The 26,309-nt window shown below is 40.4% G+C and overlaps 1 protein-coding gene across 1 annotated transcript in view; it reads left to right on the top strand.

Moving 5' to 3' along the window:
* Positions 1 to 26,309, top strand: part of esamb (endothelial cell adhesion molecule b) — a 69,864-nt gene that overhangs the window by 40,409 nt on the left and 3,146 nt on the right. The window contains exons 2-6 of the mRNA XM_028573321.1: positions 12,469 to 12,614; positions 15,021 to 15,222; positions 15,666 to 15,821; positions 24,235 to 24,357; positions 24,445 to 24,574. Coding sequence (XP_028429122.1) covers positions 12,469 to 12,614; positions 15,021 to 15,222; positions 15,666 to 15,821; positions 24,235 to 24,357; positions 24,445 to 24,574 — 757 coding nt within the window. The remainder of the gene's footprint in view (positions 1 to 12,468; positions 12,615 to 15,020; positions 15,223 to 15,665; positions 15,822 to 24,234; positions 24,358 to 24,444; positions 24,575 to 26,309) is intronic.

The following is a 26,309-nucleotide window of genomic DNA, read 5'->3' as shown; positions in this document are numbered from 1 at the left end:
CAAAGAGCACTGACTAGTTTATTTTTATTTCTTTTAACCATAAAATGTCCAGCGGCGTTTGTGTTTTAGTCACAATTATTTAAAAAACAAATGGCCCATATCAATCATCATCCATTAAAATAAATATCATTATTGGTATTGGCCTCAAAAGTATTGGTCGGGCTATGATTTGGATAGAGACAGGCTAGCTTTTTCCTCCTGTTTCCAGCCTTTATGCTAAGCTAAGCTAACTGGCTGTATCCTTATATTTACGTAATGGACAAATATGAAAGTAGTGGTATCGGTCTTATCTAAATCTGCAAGTAAAAGATTAAGCGTGATTCCCGTAAGCAGGCACTCACAAACACATAAAAGAGGGAACTGTTTTCACTCTCCAGATGTTGCATGGTGATGCCAACCCATTCATATCCTGTACCTCTCCCATGATGAACTTGGGAAGCATTTGCGTATCTGATGTTGTGTACAGATTATAAGCCTCATGCTGTAATTCCTCTCTGATGAGAGCTCAGTAGAAATCTGAAATCAGATCACTCAACTTCTTAATTACAGTCTTGCTGCATTGAGCCCCCCCCCTCCTCCCGGGTCCCACAGGCAGCGAAGTGGCGAGGTAGTCGGGGCCTCGGCCCGCCGAGTCCGACCCTGGACTTGTGCAGCAGCGGCCCTATCGGCCCCTCACTCAGTCACTCTGTCGGCACAGCCGCGTGCATGGTAACACATGACAGATCTGGGAGATAAAACGGCCAACCCTTGCCCCGCTGCCACACTAATGGTTTATAAATATCTTCTTCAAAGAACTGGGATGGTGTGTGACGGGTGGCAGGGTGGTTATGGGCTCTGTTGTGGTTGCAGACCCATTTAAGCTCTCAGTTTGCCTTTCATTCCCTGCCACTAGGACCCAATGGCTGGCTGGAGGAGGAGGGGAGGGGGTTAAGAAGGGAACTGTGGGACTTGTGATGGACAGCTGGGATGAAAAGGCCACTGGCATCGAGCGAAGACCGAGCCAGGCTGACCGACACAACACAGCAGCAGCAACAACAACAAGACATCAGCTACTTGTTGCTCCACAATTAGAGCCTTTTTCCACACACTGTGTGTGTGTTTGTGTGTGTGTGTTTGTGTGTGTGTGTGTGTGTGTGTGTGTCAGTCATATGATCAAAGCCCACTGCCTCCTCCTTCCCTCGCTGACTATAGAAACCTGTTTCTCTGTTCCGAGGGTGTTGGATGACAGAGCTGTAAGAAGACATGAAAGGCATTCAGCATAAACGCAAGCATGCATGCCTCTGTCGCTTTAACTGTATGTGTAATCCTGCATGTTAGAAAACATTTCAAAGTGAGAACAAATTGTTTGAACTGTAATGGGCTCCCAGAGACGGGAGGGCAAGTAGACAAGTTAGGGGTACACACAATTATGCAGTGAATAAATGTGTGGTCTCTGCTTTTTTTTTTCAGTGATGTGAGCGTCCTAAAATTATTATTATTAGAGGTTGTGACGGTAGTAATCGTCTTTCTGATGATTTAATGTTGAAGAAATTAAGGTTATAAATGGTTTCAGTGATTGAAAATTACAAGGGAGCTTATTTTTTTTACATTGATTGAGCTTCACAATATATCATGCAACGTTTCGACCAAGCCTAATCCCTCCCTTTTTGTGTAGGCAAAGGCAAAAACAATGTGTCCAAGGCGGTAAGAAATTAATCTGTGGGGTTTTTCTTTTATTAATTGTTTCCTTGCGTTGGGTATGTGGGATTTTTTTCATTTATATTTGCTCTTATACGCATATGTCTGCACCAGCCTCTTACAGTCTGCCTATCGAAGTGTACCAAGTGCCAGGCTGTCCTTTTTGAGTGACTATGATCAGTTATGATAACCTTTTAAAAAATGTGGATTGGTGGCTGCAACTCAGAAGCCATGTAAAGTAGGTTAATAGGGCTGTGTATTCTCAAGAATCTGGCGATACGATATGTATCACGATACATGGGTCACGATTCAGTATATTGCAATATATTTCGATTCTGTGCGTAAGGCGATATATTGGGATTTTTTTATTTAAAGTATAATTTTAGAAAAACTAATTTAAAAAAGACATGATGTTCATATAAGTCAAAGATGTTTACTTTAGGAAAACAATTCAGTACACAGAAAATCAAACTTACAGTTTGGGATTGTGGTTCACAGGTTTGTAGTGAGCTAATGTTTATATGCTAAAGTAGGCCAAAGTTCAGCCATAGCTACGTTGTTAGCTTCTAGCAAAAATTCAGGCACTGTTAGGCAAGGACACTAGTGGTGTGTCTCAGCATAGCCATCTAGCAGTAGGGGGTTTAAACACAACATAAACGTGAACCACTGTCTTACATGAATATTTTTGAACGTTAAAATAAAAAATATATAAGTATATAAGTGTTTGATTTTTTTTCTTACACCCCTATAGGCTACTTTTGTTTTTTGTCAAGGAAATTGACAGCGTCAAGAGCTTTTTTTTAACTTTTCAAAATAAGAGCTTTCTCATTATTCATCCTCAGGTCTCTAACAAGCATGTGTGAAAGGAACACCACAAACAAACAAGCATTTTTGTTTACTTCATGTTCAGTAATCCTTACCAACGATGTTTCTAGTGTTTTTATTTGCATCAAAATATTTATAGTCTCAAACCGAACCATAGCCATATTGCAAGCGTGAATCGGATTTTTCACACGGTGCAATTAAATACAAATGGCGGAATAGAAACATTGTTGGGCTCTACATGGAGCCCCTGCTAATCCGAATAAACACAATTTATAAAACTTGCATAAGTCAAGCAAGACGAAATTTGGCTTTGTGTTAAGTGTGAACACAGCATTAGTCAGTGAAGCACAGAAATCCCAAATTCAGTAGAGTAAACTAGTTCCACTTCTGATTCCTGTCATGTGCTGCTGGTACAATTGCTGTGACCTGAATGTGATCCTGTAAACAACAAATATAAAAAATGAAGGTGTGTGTGTATTTGTTTGTGTGCATATGAGAGTGAAAACAAGTGAGTTTGCAGTGAGAAACCAGACGGGGGTTGTGGGAGTTTGGAGCCATATGTGCGAGGAGAATCAATTTAAACACAATCAAAAGTTAAGAGGGATTAAAGCTACAGTGATGAGATAGCACACTCAAAATGGTTTAAAATGGCTGCAGAGATTACACTAATGTAATCCAATTTAAAGGAGCCTTCCCCAAATATGTATTATTGAAGCACCATCTGTTTGAAGCCTGTAGGGTTAGTCCAATAGGCGGTTTTACACCAACAAGGCTATTTTGTTGTCCTACATTCCCTTCCTGTCTTGTCTGTCAAAAAAAGTCAGGAAATAACCCCATTTTCTTTTGGCCCAGTCATCATCTTTGTTCATGTTTGTCCTCATTTGTCACAGTGTAACAACAAATCTGGAACAGTTTGCAATCTGTTCTTCACTTCCTTCATGAAAGTAAAACTCAAGGTGATTATGACTAATGAACGATTATAACGAGGACAAGAAATATGACTCGTAAATAATTTATTATGTTGTATGTTCTTGCATGGCTAGGCGTTTATGGGGTCATTTTAAGACATTGTTATCTCTACTCTGACACAGATCCCAGCTCAGCACAGATAGAACATGCTGTAAAAATCAGACGGGCACAGTTTCATGCACATCAACTGCGTTATTAATAAATGATGTAGCTCGGGATTGGGCAATACCACGGTATATCTTCTGAGATTATAGACCTATTTTAGCCGTTCAGTATTTTTCCATTATGTATATATCGAGGTTAGTCTATATCGGCGACGTTTCATTTACGGGACAGTTCCGCCGAATGTCCCACACCTTCCTCTTTCTTTTTTAGAATTTTAAACTCCAGTCGATTTTATGAGGACTATGGTTAAAGGGGCAATATGTAATACTGACAGCTAGTGTTTAAAATAGTTACTACAGTACAATTTCAAAATACTGGAGAGTCCCCCGCCCCCTCCTCCCCAGACTCAAAGTTCACGGAGGTTGCCAGGCTGAGAGCGCAGCATCCACAACAATGTTGCTAGATGCTTGTCTCACATAGCCAGACCTTATATCACAGCACAGCAGAGTAGCTAATGGGCTCTCTTACAGTAGAATACAGTAGGAACCGCTAAAAATAACAACCTGGCTGTCCTCTCCACCCGACTGAACACACTTTATTGGCTTAGAATTACGGCAACAATCGCTAAACACACTGCAAACTCACGGTCCCGTCTTCCCGATTTACAGCCCCCCTCTCTCGGCTTAAAATAACTCGCCCTTATCGGCTACGGCCACTGAACGGGCTAAACGTAAACAGCCGTGGCCCGCTTGCCTGGTCCACCGGTAATGTTAGCTAGCAGTTAGCAGGTTAAGCATGTTGCACCAGTTGGGATCACTTTACTGGCTGTGTCTTGATTGTTTTTACGAATAACCAACTCTAGCTATATAATTCAGCGTGAGTACACAAATGTTAAAATGGCCGTCCCTTGTAGCCGTGATAAATTAGCCTGAAGCTAATGCTTATCTTTTCAGGAGGAAATTGGACAACTCTGCGTCCTTTTGGGCCCTAAGCCCTCTCCATCTTTCAAATACATCTCTGATATTTCCCCGTGGGGTCCGTTACGTTTCTGGTCACGCAACTGTTAGAAACATGCTGTTTTTTTAGGTTGGGTAGAATCTATCTCAGTTGATCCAGTTTGTTTGTTTGTTTGCTGCTTTCATGGCTGTACTAACGTTACAGCTGTAGCGCGCTGGGTTTACGTTTTTACAGTTCTATCTGGCAACCCGGCCTGGCTGACAAACTGGGCAGTTGATAACCACGCAGGCCAAAACACAAACAGAAATTCCATCACGGAGCGGAAATTTCCAAAGGAGAAAATACTGGCATTAGCATTGTTGTCAGAAAAGATAGTATTTCAACTTAGCATGTTTTCTTAATATCTGATGATGCATTGGGGTCATTTTTGGATTTATTACAGTAAATATATTTCATGTCTGTCCAATTGGAGTTTTCTCCAAACAACTTTTAAAAGTACACATGTACCACCAAAACAAGTTCCTTCCCGAGTAGGGTTGGGCATAGTTTAGATTTTAACAATTCTGATTCCAATTCTGATTCTTCGTTCCGATTCCGGTCATTATATATTCCGATTCTTTGAGTGTGGAGTTGAAACGGGTCACATGCTTATTTCACAAATAAGAGGAAAGTTTTATTTTGATTCAAAGTTGGGTTGCAGTTTGATGGGGCTTTTTCAATGTAAAATAAAGCCACACTAGAGCGCTGCTTACTGTGCTCCATGGCTGCAACACAACAAGCGCCTGGCCGCTACGGAAACCAAAACTTGGGCATGTTAAATTTGGAACGCGTGATCAGATTTGAAACCAAATCCTCCAAACGATCCCAGTCTTATTCCCGAGGCTACTTGCAGCGGCACCTTGCTTCGTCTGGCGCTAGATAATTTATTCAAGCGGTAATGCCAAACCTTTGTAGCTTTTCTTTGTTTTAGTGTTGCAAATAACATACATTTTTGGCTCTTTACGAAAAATAAAAAACAAGCAATTTCAAGAAGTCAGCTTTTTTTATTTTATTTTATAAATGCCTTTATCAATTCCTTTTAAAAAGTAATCCACAGATTAATCTGCATGGATAAGGAAAACAAGCATCAATTGCAGCTTGCCTCTGCCATTCACAAATTAAGGGAATTGCAGATATACCAATTAACGTAGAACTATGGGTCATAGAATTTGACATATTTCAAGTGATTTCAGGTGACTGAAAATTAGACATGTTAAGGAAATACATGTAACTTCAAAGTTGTGACTTCTAAAGCATCATTTGGACACTGAGTGTCCAAGTGCATCCAGCCTGCTGTCCAGACCTTTAACCTCCAGACCCTGTTGCTTGAGATCCATCAGTTAATTTACCTCGGCAGGCCCACCCCCATTGTATCGTGGGGTAGAGGTGTAAATGGAGGGTAAACTGAGCATCAGCTAAAGCTTTAGCTTTATCTCATGTGAGGGACTTGCATGAGAGACATGGGTGGAAGCAGAGATTACTCAGGGAGATAGTGGGGCTGGTTAAAGAGGATCAGTTTATCTTCACACAGGCCTTCGTAGCTCCTCGAGGGCTTTGAGAGAGGGACTGACTTTTTATCCTTCTGTTGATCACAACAACACTGCATGTATTTCAGTATGACAGCTAGCTAGACTATCTGTCCAATCTGAGTTTTCTATTGTACGACTAAAACAACCTTTTGAACGTACACATTTCCACCAAAACAAGTTCCTTCCTGAGGCTAATTTGCAGTGCCGGCGTTGCTCCGTACGGCCGTAAGCGCCGCCCAGCACGATTGTGATTGGTTTAAAGAAATGCCAAGAAACCAGAGCATGTTTTTCTCCCATTCCGGGATGATGTGTGGAATAGCCAGACCCTCCTCCGCAGCGCTGTGGAGGAAGGTTTGTCCCTCCCTCGTTACCACCACTGAGCAAGGCCCTTAACCTCCAACCGCTCCAGTGGAGACTGTGGTTGTGGTTGTACTGGGCAGCTTCCAGGTAAATGTGGAACTGTGTGAATGTGATCAGGGCATTCCTGCAAAAGAGGCTGCCTCTCAGTGAACCTTCCCTGAATAAATAAAGGTTAAAATAAAAAAGTTTATTTATTCATAAATGATAAATGTTGAGTCTAACCCCTAGACTCCAACATGTATCTAAAACAGCCACAAATCTTTGATCCGTGTCTTTACTCAACCATGTACCTATTGTGTACATGGTTTCTACTGTGAGCACAAATATCCAGGAAAAATGACCGTAACAAAATCTGCGAGTCAGATAAGCAAAATGCTCCGCTTCTGAGACGCTCCCGGTGTGGTATGACGCATGGCGGACGATTGGACAGAACCGGAATGCGGCACATCCATGCCTGGTGGAATTTCAGGATTATATTCAGAGATTTTGGTGATAAGATGATTTCCTCTGTGGTTTTTATCTATAATCAGATCATTATTATATCAGTATATATTCTGGTGTTCACTCTTTACATATGTACTAGACTTGCTGCTATTAATCATACAGTGTCACTTTACCTAACTTGTCACTTGTAACTTTGTCTTTAATTGCTCGTGTGGTTGATTTCTTGTTTACCTCTACTTGTATATACTTCTTATTTTCTATTTTATCTTTACTTCTCAATTTATCTGTACTTATTTCTGTTGCCTGAATTTTTCCCTTTGGGGATCAATAAGAGCTTATCTGATAGTTTTATCATATGAATGTGCTGCCCCCTATGGACGACTCAAGGTACCACAACAAACACATTTTATCTCTTAATTGTGCCCCGGATCACACATGCATGACAGGGTTGACTCTTCTTTGATTAGTCTGTGCAGGTCTGGGAGTCCGGCGTCCCCACCATCTTAATTGCTGTTGCAGCTGAGACTGCCAATATCTCACAGCCAGGATGCCCTGCAGGAAAACGCAACAAAAAAAACCACTGTTTATTCTAAAGAGAAGAATCCAATTAGCAGATATAAAGCGTGGCTAGGCTCAACGATCGCCTTTGGCAAAATGTAATTAGGACAGAGTTTACTGAGGCTACATAGTATCATATCTGCATCCCCTTTATTGGCAGCTTTTCCTGATTTTCTTCTTTTTTTTTTTTTTTTTTTTTTTTTTTTTTTTTTTTTTTGCCTTTTGTGAAGGATTTAGATTGACTTCATACCCGTATCCACATCTTCAACGGCCTCTATCTGTCTGTGTCTGCAGCCAAACACACACACATCCCAGATGGAGAAAGCCACGGATTAGTGAAGATTTTCCTTCATTTAATAAACAATTGAATGACACAGTTTTGAGGATAAACCCTCAAAGAAGCACAAGAATAGTCTGGAGTGGGGAGAGACTACAGGGCATTATCCTACTTCATCATGGAATATACAGAATTACTGTCCGCATCCATCGCTGCATTTACATGAAGAAGCATAGTCTCATCAATCTACAGAAAAACCTGATCCTTACTGATCGGGTCTCCGGTACACAATGTATATTAATCAACATCCAATACTTGCATAGCATTATTCAAGGAGAGAGCTTTCATGTTGACACAATCACAGCCTCATCCCAAAGAGGCCTTTTTCTCAGTGTTGGTACATAATGGTTATAGCGGTTCACAGCACTCAGAATAGCTGGTGGAAATGAAATCGTAACCCTAACAGGATTTGTGAGGGAAAGCTATGTTTCAAATCTGAAAAAAAGAGATGGGGCTGCTGCTGTACATTATGAATAAAAAACAGGCTGATAAGTTGACGGCTGCAGGAACAATGGTGATGATAAAGATATGAATCGTGACGCATGTCCGATTGGTTGCCTTTCTGCTAGATACTGACATGAGGAAATGCTAGATATGAAGACATGCTTTAGGATTTTTTTTTTTGGATTTGTCTGACAATACACACCACAGGGCCTGACATCTTTTCATGTGTTGATGATAAAAGCACTGCCATGGATTCTTCTGTGGGTGGAATACAGCTGGGTATCGTAGAAAATTCTTCAATACCAAATACCGTGACTTTCATACCAGTTCCTGAACAATGCTTCTTTCGATGCCAATTTTATTAAATCCATTTTAACAAAATAAATTACAACATTACACATTATGGCACAAATCTTTGTATTTCTTTTTCAGCTCCTACTCCCATCTCTGTGCGTAACGTAGAATTTTTCCTGCTTGTCTCTGACATTAGACATTATTAGATCTTGGTAAAAGCATGCTGTATGCTTATTGGCTCACTGACGATGAGATTTACTCCTTAGGTATTGAATGACAAGGCATTTTTCGATACTTGATACTAAGGAGGCAATTTGGTCGTTGCGTATTGAACGTATTGAATTCGGTACCCAGCCCTAGGGTAGACGTGCCACTCTTTGAATGGTAATGATGGTCCACTGCGTTATTATTAATCCCCCCTTGCTTTCTAGGCAAGACCCGAACAAATCAGAACAACAACCTGAACAAATCGGGTTACGGTACCTTGCATGGATGCCTGGCCAATCCTAGCTACAAATCACTATGTTAACATCGACATTGTGAACATGTTAGCATGCGTTTAGCTCAAGGCATCGCTGGGCTTAAAGTCTCAGTAAAGCAAAATCAATGATTTCTTTCTAGTCATATTCAACGCATTCTCATCAACGGGTTCGTATGATATCGTATGAATATTTATACACACCAATTCGTATGATATGCTACAAAATTAGGCGACGACTGTTAAGTTTGAGCACCAAAGTGATAGTTCAGGAAAAAGATTGTGGTTTGGATTAAAACACTCCCGGGGAACGAACACGCGTTTCCTGGGTGAAAGTCTTTTGTTTCCCCCTGAAAGCTCTTATGACCCAAACATCCACCCTGACGTCCCTACGTGTTCCGCAGCGTTCTTATACATGAGCAGCCAATGCTGTGCATACAGCAATAAATATGTTGAATACATATGACTTACAGTGCTTTACTTTTCATAGCTACATGTATATGAGAACAGCCTGTCATATGTGTTAGAAAATACTACGAAAAATGTGAATAGACCAGGGACTATTTGCTGGCCTAAAATCATGGTTCGATGACTCACTGGAGTCATCCTTAACATACCCCTCCCCAACTATATAAATGTGATGTTACTACTAATGTTAGAGAGCATAGCTTCAGTTCATTTCATTTGCCCCCCCTTTGTGAACAGAAGAGTTTGTTACGTTCACTCAGCCTCTTATTCACTTCAATTGGAGACCAACAATTTACCAGTTTCAGTGTGATCTCCTTGTAGATTTAACTTTTGATGAGCTGTGTTTGGAAAGAGAGAAGTTGTTGTTTACCATGCCATCACCTTGTTTTGTACAATATTACACAACTAGACTACATAAAACAGCATTACTCTTAAACACTGTTTGTAGCCAGTGATGGCGCTGCAAAAAAAAACAAAAGTGGAACCGTAATATGACATCCCAATTTTGGGTCTGAGTGCGGGGCAATATTGTTATAAGGGAAGACAAATTAGACTTTTTCTACAGACTCTTTAAAGAAAACTCAAGTTTATAATTCAGTGTCTACTGTATAATTTGTAAATTTTCCTTTTCATTTTTTATTTTTTATTTTGTGCCATCGAATGTGCATCTTTTGCTCACATGCTGGATGTCTCGTTTTAATCTCGTAAAGTGGAATCCTCAAACGGCTCAGCAGACATGGCATGAATGATTAAATGTAAAGCTAAGCGATCATTAATCATCTAATCATAATTTAGAGAATGTAAATGTAGTTGCCATGATGATGGTGAATGCAGTGACAGCGGCGTCGGGACCATGTGTCAGATCATATCCATGTCCATCTGAGCTCTGTTGCTCACGTGAGTTGAGAGGATTGTTTAGGGATTAGTCAGCGGGATTTACCAGATTCAGAAATGAAGGGACAGGAGCGCCGCAGCGGCAGGGTCACATTGTCCCGAGAGGAGTAAGAAAGCACTGCAGCAACACTATAAGCCAAAAAATGAGTCCTTCTTTCTCTTGTGCGTTCTGCCTTAAAATCTCGTACACATACACACTTTTCTTCTCTCCATCTGTACGCGGCCCCAGCCCAGCACCCCACCACCACCAATCACCTAATTCTCCTGCCTCTACATGCTTTCAGTCTGGAAAAGAAGTCTGGCTGAACAGATGTGGAGATTTCAGCTGCCGGTCTATGGATCATAACACTCTCTCTGTATTCTCCTCTATCTAAATATTCACTCTGTCTATCCGTTTGAGCACACAAGGGACATTTTTCACATTGTTTTCTGCCATAGAAGGATTTATTGGCAGAAATTCATTTTTTTTTTGTGTGTAAGGTGTTTTTTTTTTTTTTGTTGTTTTTTTAAATCAATCTTCAAACTGGAGACAGAAGTGGACACCGACTGCTGGGATCAGTTGATCCAGCTTCCGCTGTCCGGTTCAGGTGACTGGGCACCCTGTGAGTTCGACATCCTTAATGTTTTCTTTAATATCTTGTCTTCTTCCATTCAGTCCTCCATTTTTTTGCTAAGGTTTCTTATGTAAAAAATAATATTAAGCATTTTCTTGGCATTTAGTTGTACTTTCGTTCACATAAATTATATCTTTCTTCACTTAGAAAATGAAATATGCTATGTTGAGCTTTACTTTTGTCTGGAAAATAATTGATAATGAAGTCGTTTTGCAAACTGCATGTTATATGCAGACTAGTATAGTGTTCTGGAAAAGCAATACTGTAAGGTGTGTGTGTGTGTGTGTGTGTATGTATGTATGTATATATGTGTGTGTGTGTATATATATATATATATATATATATATATATATATATATATATATATATATATATATTATATAAGTATATATATATATAATAGTATCAAGTCATAAGGAAATGTATCAGCTAAAGCACGACATGTGGAAGCTGAGACATGCACATCATTACTGTATATTGAAAACCATGCCTTTTCAATTATTTTTTTCTTTTTAGATAAACGGGATAAGGTTATAGAACATCCAACCATTTATAACAATATTGAATTATCTGTAAAATGCATTGATTGAACAGGATGATGAGAATGTCAGCTATGTACTTTATAATGGATCATCTGATTCCAATGTAGCTTTATTCAACTTTACAACTGGAGCATATGTCTTCAGTTAGCTTTTGCCTGCTGCCATATAATAAGATTTCCTGGCTTCAGTTAGATTTCAAAGTCAAAGCATGTTTGAGATTGACTGATCCTGAGGCTCTTGGTGATTATAAAGATTATAAAAGAGCATAACCGATCAGATTAGCTTATGTCACGGTTATGAAATGCAACTTGATGACAGAATCTACTGAAAATGTATGTTGGGTTATTCACAATTTTATTTTACAGTTTTTTTTTCATGTTTTGTCTTTTTTTCATATTGTACAAATGGACAAACACCAGCAAGAAAGACATCTTTTAGCAGGAAGTTACAAAGACATCAGTTAGCAGGGTGAACTTCCATGTGATTCATTTTGTTGGGTTAGCAATATTGTTTTTATTGTCTCATAGGAAAAAACTTACACATAACACACTTTTTAAAATATTGAGATAATCAAATAACAGTTTAAACACAATTACCGAAACTTCCCTTGATTAAGCTCCTCAAGCATACAGTAGATTTTTGTAGATGTCACATTTGTAAATTGTAATTGTTTCTGACATTAAATATTGAGAAAATAAACAGCCGGTTAATTCATATTTAAAATATTATTTGCAGCCCTGCAAAAAAATAGATTCAATCCAACATGGGAGCTGGCGTGCAAAGGGAAAAAAATTCAAATGAACACAAACAAGCAGTTATCATGAGGTATCTCCATAGTGGCACCGGCCTGTCTTAAGTCACGATGACAGCAAAAGCTGCTGTGCCTCTTCTACATTCCATTAGTGAATAACTGTTTTCTGTGTTGTTGTTCCAGGTGACACCAGGAAGTTGGAGATCCCCAGAGGAGAGATGGAGGCGGTCAGGGGCCAGATGGTGGTGTTACACGCATGGTACAGCCCCAACTCGGATGTTTCCAAAAATCCTGTCGTTTGGCACTTCACGGGTAAAGAAACCAAGCAGGTGAGAAGGTCAAAGCATCAACCTGCAACGATCTGCCCTATAGTTGACCCTGCTCTGACCTCTAGTGGAGTAGACGTTTAGAAGAAAGAAAAGCCTCTTCAAAGGGATTAAAATGAAGTACCATGTGTCTTCTGATCCTCCTACTACTATAGTGGAAGAGTAATATCTACAAACCAAAATATTAGGACTGAAACAATGTATGGGCAGCTATTTTTGACAATCGATTTAAAGTGACATTGCATAACATTGGATTTAGTTTTTGGCAATTTGGTGTCAGCAAGCAGCAAAAACCTAGCGAGTCGTCAACTTTACTAACCCAAACATCGAGCAACAACACAAGACACAGCATGCCATGATGTGCGTAGAGGCTGCTGAACCCGGTTCCATTGCCTGCTCGTTCAGCTCTGGTTCTGGCTCGACACCGGCACTCCCTGCTAGCAGGTTAACTGTGATCAGCATATCTCTTTTACCATTTTCTGCCATATTTTAGATGGATTAATCAAGAAAATAATTGCCAGATAAATACCTAAAGAAAACGATTGTTGGTTGCAGCCCTGCAAAATATAGAAAACCTATTTAAGTTACCTTTTGTCATACTATATCAATTAAGTGTATTTCAGGAATTCCTTTTCAAGAACAATTAGTAAGCCTAAATAACATTTGAATTTTATGCGAAAGGAAAGAGCCTTTTTTGTATTGCATGACTGTATATGCTAAGAAACCCATCTGTTAATATGTAAAATGATCTGTGGAGATTAGGATTATTGCGAACACCACTGCTGATGTCTAAATCTTAGTGGAAGGAGAGATGGGCGTTATTAACAAAAGGATGGCACTAATAACATTTCATCGCTACTTTTTACAGCACCTCCTATATGTGCCATGAACTGCTGGTGAAACTGTACATATCTGCACATGGTGTGCGTGTGTGTGTGTGTGTGTGTGTGTGTGTGTCAGGGTGTGTGTGTCAGATCTTTGCCTGATTAATATAATCTGAACAGTTAATGATGCCTGCGAGCTTATCTCAAATGGGAAATCTGCCTAAAATTCAACATCCACCATCTGTACATGTCAGGATAATCTTTATGAATGACGTTGATTTCTGTTATATGGTTAATCTGCACATTTTAATATGGCTACAGAAAATAATAAAAATAATTTCACTCGAATGACCAGAGAAAAGTACCTTAATTTTCAAAATATGTTTTATCTCCTACAGTGATTCATCGATCATTAACGATCGACTATTGATTAATCATAAATATTTTTAGATAAAAATTCATTATTTATTTAACTTCTTATAAATTAAAAATGCAATGAAAATACAAAAATACGTATTTTTCCTCGATGGGATCTTAATTACAAGAAGAACAACTTGTGTCAGTTAAACTGGAGGTTATAGATATAGATATAGATTATAGATGCGCTGCGGCGCGGCACTCTGAAGCAGCAGAAGCTGCAGCTGCGAGCCGGCGTTCTTAAACAGAATGTAACTCAAAACTATCCAAGGCACGGGACAGAGCCTAATAAAAAATACAACTTCTGCACCAGTCTACTGATGTGTGTTGAGAAAGATAAGCATGTTGACATGATGTGGGGTCAGACGCGACCGCTACCTGCTGACCTTCAGTCCAGCTGCCGAAAACAGCCGCGTTGCCGGGGTGCACAGGTCGCCTGCCTCCGCGCTAACTGGGCCAGCCCGGGGAACCTTATTCCGTTCTTCGAGTTTCTACCAGTCTGGTGATGGTACGTCATGACGAAATGTGATATGCTGGTTCCAATATCCATGTCAATGAACTTGCAGGTCCCTTGGGTAATTTTCTCTGCTCGTTGTGCATCGCAGCTCCTCCATGCTAACGCCGAGTTTATGCTAGGTTGAGACTGAGAGCAGGATGCACCGCGGCCGCCACCGACATAACCAGGCTCGGATGCACTTTTAGTTGTAGGCTACGTCATTTGAGTCGTGGCCGTGTTGTACTTATACACGGCATCTCAGTGTTTGCAGTGAACTAAGTCGTTTAAAAAAAAAGAAATCTAAATGGTCCCACGCCACGTTTCACCGTGTCCTCTTCATGATTACTTTTGAAATCAAACGGAAACTTGCAGCCAGGTAACGGAGTATGGCGTCAAATATTGCCCCCCGAGTGGTAAAATATTTAATTGCTGCCACACTGTGAAATTAATTGAATTGCTTCAAGACTCACTACGCAACGCAACCAGTATTAGTTTAATCGATAACAAATTAACATCATCAACGAAATTCTTTATAATCAATTATCGATAGTCGAGTAATCATGCCCATCCCTAGATACAACACAGACTCTGAGATGTATGAGTATTCATAATTAACGGTGTAATGATGATGCTGTGCTCAGTGTTTCCAATGGACGTGTTTTCTCTGTTTAGGTGATAAGCTTTAGCTCAGGCGAGGTCGGTTATGGCCAGAACGAGTTCACCAAAAGAGTGGGCTTCAGCGCGGCCATGCCCTCAGCCAACCTGTCCATCTACATCAACAACACCCAGGAGTCTGACTCTGGGGCCTACTTATGCACTGTCATCATCCCTGGAAGTCCTGTCCTTTTGGGTAACATACACCTTAATGTCAAAGGTAATGGACCACAGCGTCAGGGGAATTTCAAAGGTTAGATTTAATCAGAGCAGCCTGCGACAATGCTTACACATTTTCTTTGGATTTGGAAATTCGGACCAAGTGAATGCTGAACATAATTTGAAGGATTTCAGATCAGTCTGTTTAAAGTCATATATTTACATGTCTGTGAGTAAACACTGTCCAAATAAAACTCATCTGAGGTTTAGGGATTCACTTGGCTCGGAGGTCATGGTGTCCTCCTCCGGCAGCAGATGGAAACATTGTGGGATCAAAACATTTACTTATTGTTATGCGATATGGCTACTGCTCCAAAAAATCTCCACTTTGTTTGCAGTGGATTAGAGCCTAACGTACAAGTTCAATAAAGGGCAATTGATCCTGTATTCTTATCTGAACTTATAACACTGTCTGCCTGTCTGTCTGTCTGTCTATTTCTGCAGTCCCTCCTTCTCCCCCAGTGTGCACAATGACAGGGAACCCAGTGGTGAAGGGCAACGTGACACTGAGCTGTAGGTCCAGTCATGGAAAACCCGTCCCTCAGTACAAATGGACCAAGTCGGCACCTATGTCTGAGGTCTTCTTCTCCCCAATGCAGAGTGAGTATTTTCTCAGCACATGACGAGGATGTTAACTGGTATATTTAAACGGTCGGTGGCCTGTGGGCTTTCTTTTGCTGATGGATGCTCCAGATGCACCTCAATCGTGCCATAACATGCAGCATGAAATCCTCTTTACAGATTGAGACAACTCAAACCACAACATACTCCACTCTCCACTCACACTGCCCATGCAAGAGAAAAAGTGAAATAATGCATTTGTGCCTGCTGTGCTTTCTATATGCTGCTTTTGTTGCATTATTTTGTTGATGTTTATATCCAAATGGTGCTGCAGAGAAATCGCCATCTGTTTCTGAACAACAGGACTTAGGACGAGTTATTAGGTATTGACTTAACTGCTCTGATCTTTGGCCCTCATCTCTTTATAGCAGAAAAGTCCTCAGACTCATAATATGAAAACTACTTCCTCTGATTGTGCTTTGACCCAGGGTTTTGTAGTGCTGTATGCACACTCATGCCTACGTCACATGTGTATCTGCATCCTCTTACATGCCATTAACACTCAAACCCTTTTATTTATTTTTTTATCAGTCCTGATGTATGCTCTCTGTCACTTGAACTCTGCTATCACTGCTTATCTCTTTCAGCAATCTCTCTCTGCTTATCCAATCTCTGCACTCCTCATTTTCTGTTTCTGTTGACCTCGGTGCCTAATCTAACAAGCCCCATGTCATTACTTGATCAACCCCTCTAAGAGGCATAAATTGGATTTGCGACTTCCCTCTACCCCTTCCCCATCAGTTTGTACCACTCCTTTGCTTCCTCTCATTCATGCTCTTTCTCTCTCTCTCTCTCTCTGTGCCATCTTTTCTTCTACAAAAAAAAAACAAAAAAAAATACAGAATGGAGAGCCTGCCCCCAGCCCATGCTTGTCCTTGGGTTCATGGGTAAGGGTTTTCACTCATACATTTTCCACTCGTTCCCCCAACTCCAATCCCACCTCCTCACCTGCAAACCGTGACATCCCGAGGAGTCACTCCTCGAATCACAGCCATTAAGATGTAGGACAAGCTTTGAAAGAAAACAAATCAACCCAATTTGTATGAATGCTTATAGGATTGTTTCCGAAATGATTACCATCAAAAAAGAAAAAGCTTAGCGAAGGTGTCAAGCCAGGTCATAATCCCACTCAACCTTATAAATTCTCCTTGGACACTCATTGATTGAATCGTCAAAAAATATTAAACTCTCGAGGCATAGCAGTAGTTTGTCCTCACTGTAATTGTATTGTTTCATATTGGAATATTTTACTGAATATATCCATAATCAGAATTTTGAATATGAGATGTATATTTCCATTTTGTAAAAGAAGGGTTGGATTTGTTCTTTAAATCTTTGTAGTATGTGTGATGTGTTAGATTTAGCTGTCCTCCTAAAGCATTCATGTTTTAAACCATCTTTTTTAACCAAGGACATAATCACTGTTTAGAGTCCATTGGGCTGGAATGATGATTGAATTGACTGTAATAATGATTCAAAGGAATAGTTTGACATTTTGGGAAAAAAAGCTAATTTCCTGCTTACTGGCTTAAATTAGATTATCAATACTCATGATATATCAAATATACAGTTAGCTACAACGAGAAGCCAGTTAGCTTAGCCAGTTAGCAAGCAGAACTCTGGCTCTGTCCAAAGGTAACAAAATTCACCTGCCAATGGACGTTATTACTATTTTACACATTACAGCTTCTTTGTCAGATTTGTACAAAAGCAGAGGGTTTAACAGGTTTTAATTAACTAACCTAGCCAGTGATAAGTTTTAAGGATTCTGGTAGGCACATTTTTTTACCATTGGACGGAGTCAAGCTAAGCTAGCGGTTTCAGCTCGCTAACAGTCACCAATTAAAACCTGTAAAACCACATGTTTTTACACTTTGGTTTTTGTACCAATCAAACAAACAAGACCTAATTTGTAAATTAGTTGGCTTTAAAGGGTAGGCTACTGGTCGGTGGATTAGGGTCAGACAGAGCCAAGCTAGCTAGCTGTTGTTTTTGGAAATGCTCTAATCTGCCAAGGGGGTAAGCTTCGCTTCAGAACGCGAACCTCCAATGGCGCCATTTTGTTGCTACAAAGGTATCACCTCTTGTTAGCATTCCACTGACCGCCATTTTTTTTTATGTCACTTGACCGTGAATAACTTTACATGTGAAGCGTTTAAAGACTCTATTTGTCCGTTGTTTTTTTTCTAAAAAACACAACAATGTATAAAAGGCTCCATTACCTTGTACCTCACGTTATGGCTCCGTAGCAGATGTTTTTGTAAAAATAAGCTAACGATTGTGTCATAAAGTGCCTTACTGTCGCACATTAGAGGAATTACCGTATAGTACAGCAGAAGCTTGCAGGCAGTTTCGACTTACATGAGCTGTTTAGGTTTAATTACTAATGTTAACTAGCATGTTAGTTAGCAATAATTAGCCTGTGCTTATGTTATCTCCTTACATATACCTACACTCTCCGTCTCTGTAAGATTGGAAATGATTGAGATTTCTCTTGGCATAGCTACCAGAAGACTTACAACAACTTTCAGACACGTCGCTCACATTTACGTTGTCTCTGTCAGTTGGAGGCTGCGCAGTAAAGCAAGAGATCACCGGAAAAGTGCTTCTAATAGCCTTCACTGGTCTCCATCCAGAGCAATGGGGTCTATTGGTCCATTATATACTGTCTATGTAATCTGCATGCCAAAGGACCACTTTCACAGTCATTGGCAGGAGCACAGCCTGTTGTTTACGGCAGTTTGATTGGCTTTTCCTCCATCTGCGTTCCGCGTAGGTCCACCCTACTATGCCTCTGATTGGCTAGTTCTCTTTGCCTTCTTTACAAAATGCGGCACAAAGGAAAAAAATTACACTGCCTCAACAGGCTGGGTAGATGATGGCGGTCTTAATGCTGATATGGCACACTGATTAACTACAACATTTTAAAATGGCATATTAAAAGGTCCCCTGACCCCTGCTCTAGTATGACAAAACAAGTAATTTTGAGGCATCTGTTTTGGTGTAATCATTAGTAGCAGCCCAATCCTTAGCTATATATATATATATATATATATATATATATATATATATATATATATATATATATATATATATATATATATATATATAGTGGCATGTGAATGGAGGCAATGCATAAATTCATAGGAAAAAGGGTGAATGAATAGACAGATGTGTCCTATAGTGTGTGTGTGTGGGTGTATATATATGTGTGTGTGTGTATATGTGTGTGTATATACATACATACATACATACATACATACATACATACATACATACATACATACATACATACATACATTCATTCATTCATTCATTTCAAATGTTCCCAATCCCATCTATTAGTCCTGTGAGAGGAAATTAATGGCAATGAGTAAATTACACTAATTGGTACTGCATTAGTTTTCTGATACTGTGTGTGTTTTACATTAATTGTGATAATCCACTGCAGCTTGGACGATGTAATGTGAGGTGGCAAATTATACAGTGAGCTTCAAATATAAATCACGTGTCATATGTCATGGATTTGACAAATGCTGCTCTGTGACCTTGCAGCGATGGCAGCGTTATGTGAGTGATGCCCCTGTCTTGATATGAGGCAGCACCTTCTGTGACCTCAGATCTGCTGCTGGGATCCGATCACTGTGCAGGCTTGAACTCGCTCCAAGCTTCGAGTCAGTTGATGTTCTGCTTACTGCTTGCAGCCTGAAAACTGTTATTAAAGGCTGTAGAAAGAATGCGGAATGGAAAAAGATCACTGATGCGGTCAACAGTGTTGCCGTAGTAAATCGGACTCCAGCTGAAGTTTAGCCTATTTAATTTATACATCCTTGACGCATTTTCTATAGTCCTAATAGTAATATACAGGCTTATTGCAATCTCTTAGGCCTACATGGTGTACCTATATTTAAATAAACACACGGTAGCAGAGTTTATGCAGTGTCTTTTATTTTACTCGTGTTTTTTTTTTTTTTCATGAGTCAGAACGAGGCAACAGCTGATGGAGAGTGCGTGTCCTCCGCCCCCGTGCTGGACCACCACCACGACCGTGTCTCCTGACAGCAGAGGGGCTGGGAAAACAAGCCAAAATAACTCGGTCAATGGCAGAAATAAATCGTTCACGACATAGAAATGAAAACCTGAATAATAAATAAAAATGTTGTGCATCGTCATGTTTCCTGTAGCCTATGAATATTATTGCCAAACATAACACTATAGGCTACCTTTTAAAGAGGAATAATAATAATATCCTGTCTCCTTCAGTTGGGGCTGTTCTGGACACTGCTCTCTGGGCATTGGATCATCTGGCTCCATCGCTACATTTATGGCACCCAGTTTCCCTGCGAGATGTTGTGCAGAACCCCACAGGCTAAAACAATGTTGCAGACTTTTTCTGCCGTGTATAGGGTCCCCCCCTCCCCCCCTCCCACTCCATCAGAACAACACTTGAGGAGCGGGATCCCACAAAACAGATGCACACCCACTCATTTCTTTACGTTGCCCCCACGAAAGCAAAACCACATCAGATGAAGACATGCTGCAATGTGACGTCTAAGATTGGATTTCAGAGGATTTGTTGTGATTAGTCCCTCATAAAACTTGTTTATTTTTCTACAGCATTTTAAAGCCAGATGTGCTAAGAGGAACAGACTGTCTTGAATGGAAATACCCAGTTATGAAAGCACTGAGATGGATGCACAACAACTTACTGCTGTGTCATAACCTTGGTGTGAGGAAAATATTAATACAAGAATTGCTGACAAACCTCATTATGTAGCAAGACCGCAGAATCCTCTGCGGAGCCGTCTGCTGCGGGATTGTACCAATGACAAAATATAAACTGTAGGTACTGGAGATGGGCCAATAGTGGATTAAATTCTGGATTATGAGTGGGAATCAGTAACTAATCATTACTCACTACCATGATATGTTGCACACAATTATACACAATACATCAATATACACTACCGGTCAAAAGTTTTAGAACACCCCAATTTTTCTAGTTTTTTATTGAAATTTTAGCAGTTCAAGTCCAATGAATAGCTTGAAATGGTACAAAGGTAAGTGGTGAACTGCCTGAGGTTAAAAAAAAAAAAGTAAGGTTACCCAAAACTGAAAAATAATGTACATTTCAGAATTTTACATAAAGGCCTTTTTCAGGGAACAAGAAATGGGTTAACAACGTAAAGCTGTTCTGCAGCAATGGAGGTTGATCAAGCTTTGAAAGTAGGTGCTACCAATTCCCATATGTGTTCCAACTTGTCTGGATTACTTACAACCCCCTCTGTTTGTATAAAAGTATTGTTGGAACACACTGAGGTACCATACCCTCCTTAGCATTATTTGAACAGTATTGTACTGCAGAAAGTAGTGTGTTGCTATAAAAATGGCGGGAAAAAGGCAATTAACAATGGAAGAGAGACAGACCATCATACCACTTAAGAATGTTGGTCTTTCCTACAGAGAAATTGCAAAGAAAGTCAAGGTGTCAGTGAGTACAGTATTCTTCACCATCAAAAGGCACTTAGAAACTGAGGGAAACTCTGACAGGAAGAGGTCTGGCAGACCCAAAGCCACGACAGAATCCGAAGACAAGTTTCTGAGAGTCAACAGCTTACATGAGAGGCGGCTCACAGGACAACAGCTTCAAGCACAGCTTAATAGTGGTCGTAATAAGCAAGTCTCAGTTTCAACTAGAAAGAGAAGACTTCCAGCTGCAGGTTTGATAGGTCGGGTTGCAGCAAGAAAGACTAAGACGTCAGAATAAGAAAAAGAGGCTTGCCTTGGCCAAGAAACAGGAAGAAGGTGTTATGGACTGATGAATAAAAATTTGAAATCTTCGGTTCATCACGCAGGATTTTTGTACACCGTCGTGTAGGCGAAATGATGGTTCCTCAGTGTGTGACATCAACTGTCAGACATGGAGGAGGAAGCATGATGGTCTGGGGCTGTTTTGCTGGATCCACGGTCGGTGATTTGTTCAGAGTGAAAGGCACCCTGAACCAAAACGTCTACCACAGCATTTTGCTGTGCCATGCAGTACCCTCTGGTATGCGCCTAGTTGGTCAGGGGTTCATCCTACAGCAAGATAATGACCCAAAACATAAGTCCAAGCTATGCCAGAACTACCTTAGGAAAAAAGAACAAGATGGTAAGCTTAAAAACATGGAGTGGCCAGCACAGTCACCAGACTTAAACCCCATTGAGCTGGTTTGGGATGAACTGGACAGAAAAGTGAAAGCAAAGCAACCTACAAGTGCCACACATTTATGGGAACTTCTGCAACAGAGTTGGGAAGAACTTTCTGAAGAATATTTGATTTCCATTGTAGAAAGAATGCCACAAGTGTGTTCAGCTGTTATATCTGCCAAAGGGGGCTACTTTGAGTCAAAAATTTAGAATACATTTTGGTTTATCAATTGATTCCATGATTTCTTTAACTTAAATTGTTAAATTTGTTCTATTCTTTCATTTCAGAGTACAATAAGACATTGAACTGCATGAATTTCAATAAAAACCTGGGAAAATTGGGGTGTTCTAAAACTTTTGACTGGTAGTGTATGTGTTAATGAAGAGGAAAATGTAATAATTTTTCAATAAGTAAATCAGGAATCAGTGTGTTTATATAATGCATTATGAAATGCTTTGTGCATAGCTTAAAGGTGCAATATGTAATGTGTGTAATACTGGCAGCTAGCGGTTAAAATAGTTACTGCACTACCAATTCAAAATACTGGAGAGTCGTCTCCCCCGCCCCCTCCTGGCCAGACTCGAAGTTCACGGAGGTTGCCAGGCTGAGACCGCAGCATTCACAACAATGTAGCTGGACGCTTGTCTCACATAGCCAGACATTACTCCATAGCACAGCCGAGTAGCTAACGTTAGATGCTAGTCTCACATAGCCAGACATTACTCCACAGCACAGCCGAGTAGCTAACGGTAGATGCTGGCTATATTGACAGTCATAAAAGCCTGTGCTCACGTGGAGCTCTGTAACCAACTAACAGACACACTTTTTCGGCTTAAAATTACAGTATGAATCGCTAAAAACACAATAACCTCACTGTTCTCTCCAGACGCCAGTCAGGCACACTTCCTCGGCTTAGAATTACAATACGAAACGCTAAAAATACCACTACCTTGCCGACGGAACACACTTCATTGGCTTAGAATTACGGCAACAATCGCTAAACACACTGCAAACTCATAGTCCTCTCTTTCCGATTTACAGCCCCCCTCTCGTGGCTTAAAATAACTCACCGTTGTCGGCTCCAGCCGCTGAACTACACATTGTAAACAGCCATGGGCTGCTTGCCTGGTCCTCCCGGTAACGTTAACAGTTAGCAGGGTTAGCATGGCGGCGTTAGCCAGGACCAGTCGGGATCACTTTACTGGCTATGTCTCAATTGTTTTTGCGAGTAACCAACTCGGTTACTCTAGCTATATAATTCAATGTGAGTACACAAATGTTGAAATGACAAAAAATGCCCATCCCTAGTAGCTGTGATAAATTAGCGTGGAGCTAATGCTTACCGTTCAGGAGAAAATAAGCCAACTCTGCGTCCTTTTTGGGCTCTAAGCTGTCTCCATCTTTCAAATACATCTCCAATATTTACCAGGGGTTGTTACGTCTCTGGTCACGCAACTGTTAGAAACATGCTGTTTTCATTTTTTTATGTCATGTAGAATCTATCTCCGTTGATCCTGTTCGTTTGTTTGCTGCTTTCATGGCTGTACTAACGTTACAGCTGTAGCGCGCTGGGTTTACGTTTTTATAGGTATATCTGGCAACCCGGCCTGCCTGTCAAACTGGGCCGTTGATAACAACACACAGATCAAAACATAAACATAAATTCCGTCACGGAATGTAAATTTCAAAAAGAAAAAATACAGAAATTAGCATTGTTGTCAGAAAAGATAGTATTTCAGTTTAACATGTTTCCTTAATATCTGATGAGGCATTGGTGTCATTTTTGGATTTATTACAGTACAAATATTACATATTGGACCTTTAAGCTTTAACACAGCAACATGCAGATCCATGTAAATCCAAGTGTAAAACAGCCCAAAACTAGCTGAACTTTTAGAAATAAAACACTGAAAAACAGTAGAACCTTCTTTCTATTTAAGTCAATTTATTTATGCTAAATGATTGTACTGTTTCCCTTACATACAGTACACAATCAATTTGTTGTCGCAGTAAAATTGTTTCTTACTTTGGCAGTATAGTTCCCTAGTGTGTAATGTTGTGGTGTAACAATTTAATGTTGACCTGTATAGTTTTCTAGTTTTTACCGAGCCCATTTCCACAGATCACATAAGTGTGTGTGTGTGTGTGTGTGTGTGTGTGTGTGTGTGTGTGTGTGTGTAAAACTGTGTGCTTGTCTTGCAGATGAGAGGCACGGAACCCTCAGGCTGAGCAACCTCACTAAAAGCATGTCGGGGAAGTACATCTGCCGAGCCAGCAACACTGCCGGCTCAGACAGCTGCTCCATTAACCTGGAGGTTATCACCTGTATGTACTCTACTGCACACCAGTTTACTTAACACACAGCTGTGACTACTATTAGGGGTTAATACTGACCTGTGATCTGTTTCCCAGCTTCCAATGCAGGCATGATTGCAGCAGCTACGCTGGGGTCAATAGTGGGACTAGTGGCCATGGTGCTCTTCCTCATATTCATACTGAGAAGAAGGAGGGACACTGAGGAGGAGATGGCCAACGAGATCAAGTGAGCGTTTTAATATAAACTGTACAGTGGCCACTTTATTAGGCACATTTGTGCAATCGAAAGCAATTCAATACAACAGCTCTGTCATGATTTCCACCTTTACAGTTTAGATAAGTTTTATCTTCAGTTTTTGGTGACGTTGTCAGAAATGTGTAAATTCAACTGTTTATTATTGAACTCATAGTTGAAGGTGCTGTTGTACTGGACTACGTTATATACTTGATACAGTACATTACATGTTATACATTAATGCTGTGCTTCTAATGCTTTGTCCTTCCTATTAACATACATGAGGGGGGCAGAATATTAAGAACACCTCTAAATATAATGCTGTCCAGTACAACACTACTACTATGATCTCGCTCAATGGTGTTTTAAGCGCCCGTCTCCTTCCAGGCAGCTCTGCGACCGCTGATTTCAAAGCAACCTAACCATAACCTTTGCCTAATCCTTGTGCCTTACAGGCAGCGCTGCCTGGAAGATGTTGGGGGCTTAAAACACAGATAAACTATGATCTCAATGCTAAAACATATCATTGAATTAACACATTTATGACTATATCAACAAAAACTGAACATTATAGGCATCATAAAAGTACTTTGAGGCCGAACAATTGTATTTGATTGTACAGGTGTATCTAATTAAGTGGCCACTGAGTGTATTTGTGTGTGTGTTTAAACGGGCTTTGAAGTACAGCTATTACAAGTTATTTACAGGGCTGAAAGGACAAACAAAAAGAAACAAAGTTCATTTACTCAAGTGCTACTTAAAGAGTGATTCTGATTTCAATCCAGTTCTGTGTCATGGCAGCTGTGTGCAGTGTTTAGATGAACGGCTCTGTGCACTGGCACTACAGATGGAAGGCACACACTGTTCATCTAAACACACTGCCCACACAAAGATGACACAGAGCTGGATTGAAATTGGCAAAGTTTACATCGGCAGGCAAAAAGGAAGGACGTGGCTGTACTCATTGCCATCGCATTCAAGCTCTTTATTTCTTTAGGCCACCATTAGCCAGAAGCATAGAGCCATTCAATTTACAAATAGTACCCTAAGGCGAGAATATTTTTCCCTTTTTTATTAAATCTAAACTAGTTCTAGGCTATGCTTCTGCATTACATTCTTATATTGAGTTGATAAGAAACATTCAATACAGGGCTCGAGAGTGCGACCAGTCTGGTCGCAAATGCGACCAAGTTTGTAAGGGTGCGACTAAGATTTTTCCTAGGTTGCACCGGTGCAATGGAGACACAGCGCCGCCGGTCCAAACCAAGGGGGTAAGCTTCGCTTCAGAACTCGAACCATCATGGCGCCATTTTGTTGCTAACTGGCCATCACCTCCTGTTAGCATTTGGCTGACCGCCATTTTTTTTTTACGTCACTTGACTGCGAATAACTTTACATCTGAAGCGTTTAAAGACTCTATTTGTCCGTTGTTTAGTTCCAAAGAAACACAACAATGTATAAAAGGCTCCATTACCTTGTACCTCACGTTATGGCTCCATAGCAGACGTTTTTGTGAAAATAGGCTAACGATTGTGTCATAACCGAGTGACTTAGTGATCAATAATTAGAGATTTCTCTTGGCACAGCTACCAGAAGACTTACAACTTTCAGACACGTTGCTCACGTCACATTCTCTCAGTTGGAGGCTGCGCAGTAAAGCTGGCCATCACCGGAAAAGTGCTTCTAAAGCCTTCACTGGTCTCCGTCCAGAGCAACGGGGTCTATT

This window comes from Perca flavescens, chromosome 3, assembly GCF_004354835.1.
Source record: "Perca flavescens isolate YP-PL-M2 chromosome 3, PFLA_1.0, whole genome shotgun sequence".
Taxonomy (NCBI): domain Eukaryota; kingdom Metazoa; phylum Chordata; class Actinopteri; order Perciformes; family Percidae; genus Perca; species Perca flavescens.
The sequence above is the reverse complement of the archived record's forward strand: the minus strand, read 5'-3'. Positions and strand labels throughout refer to the sequence as shown.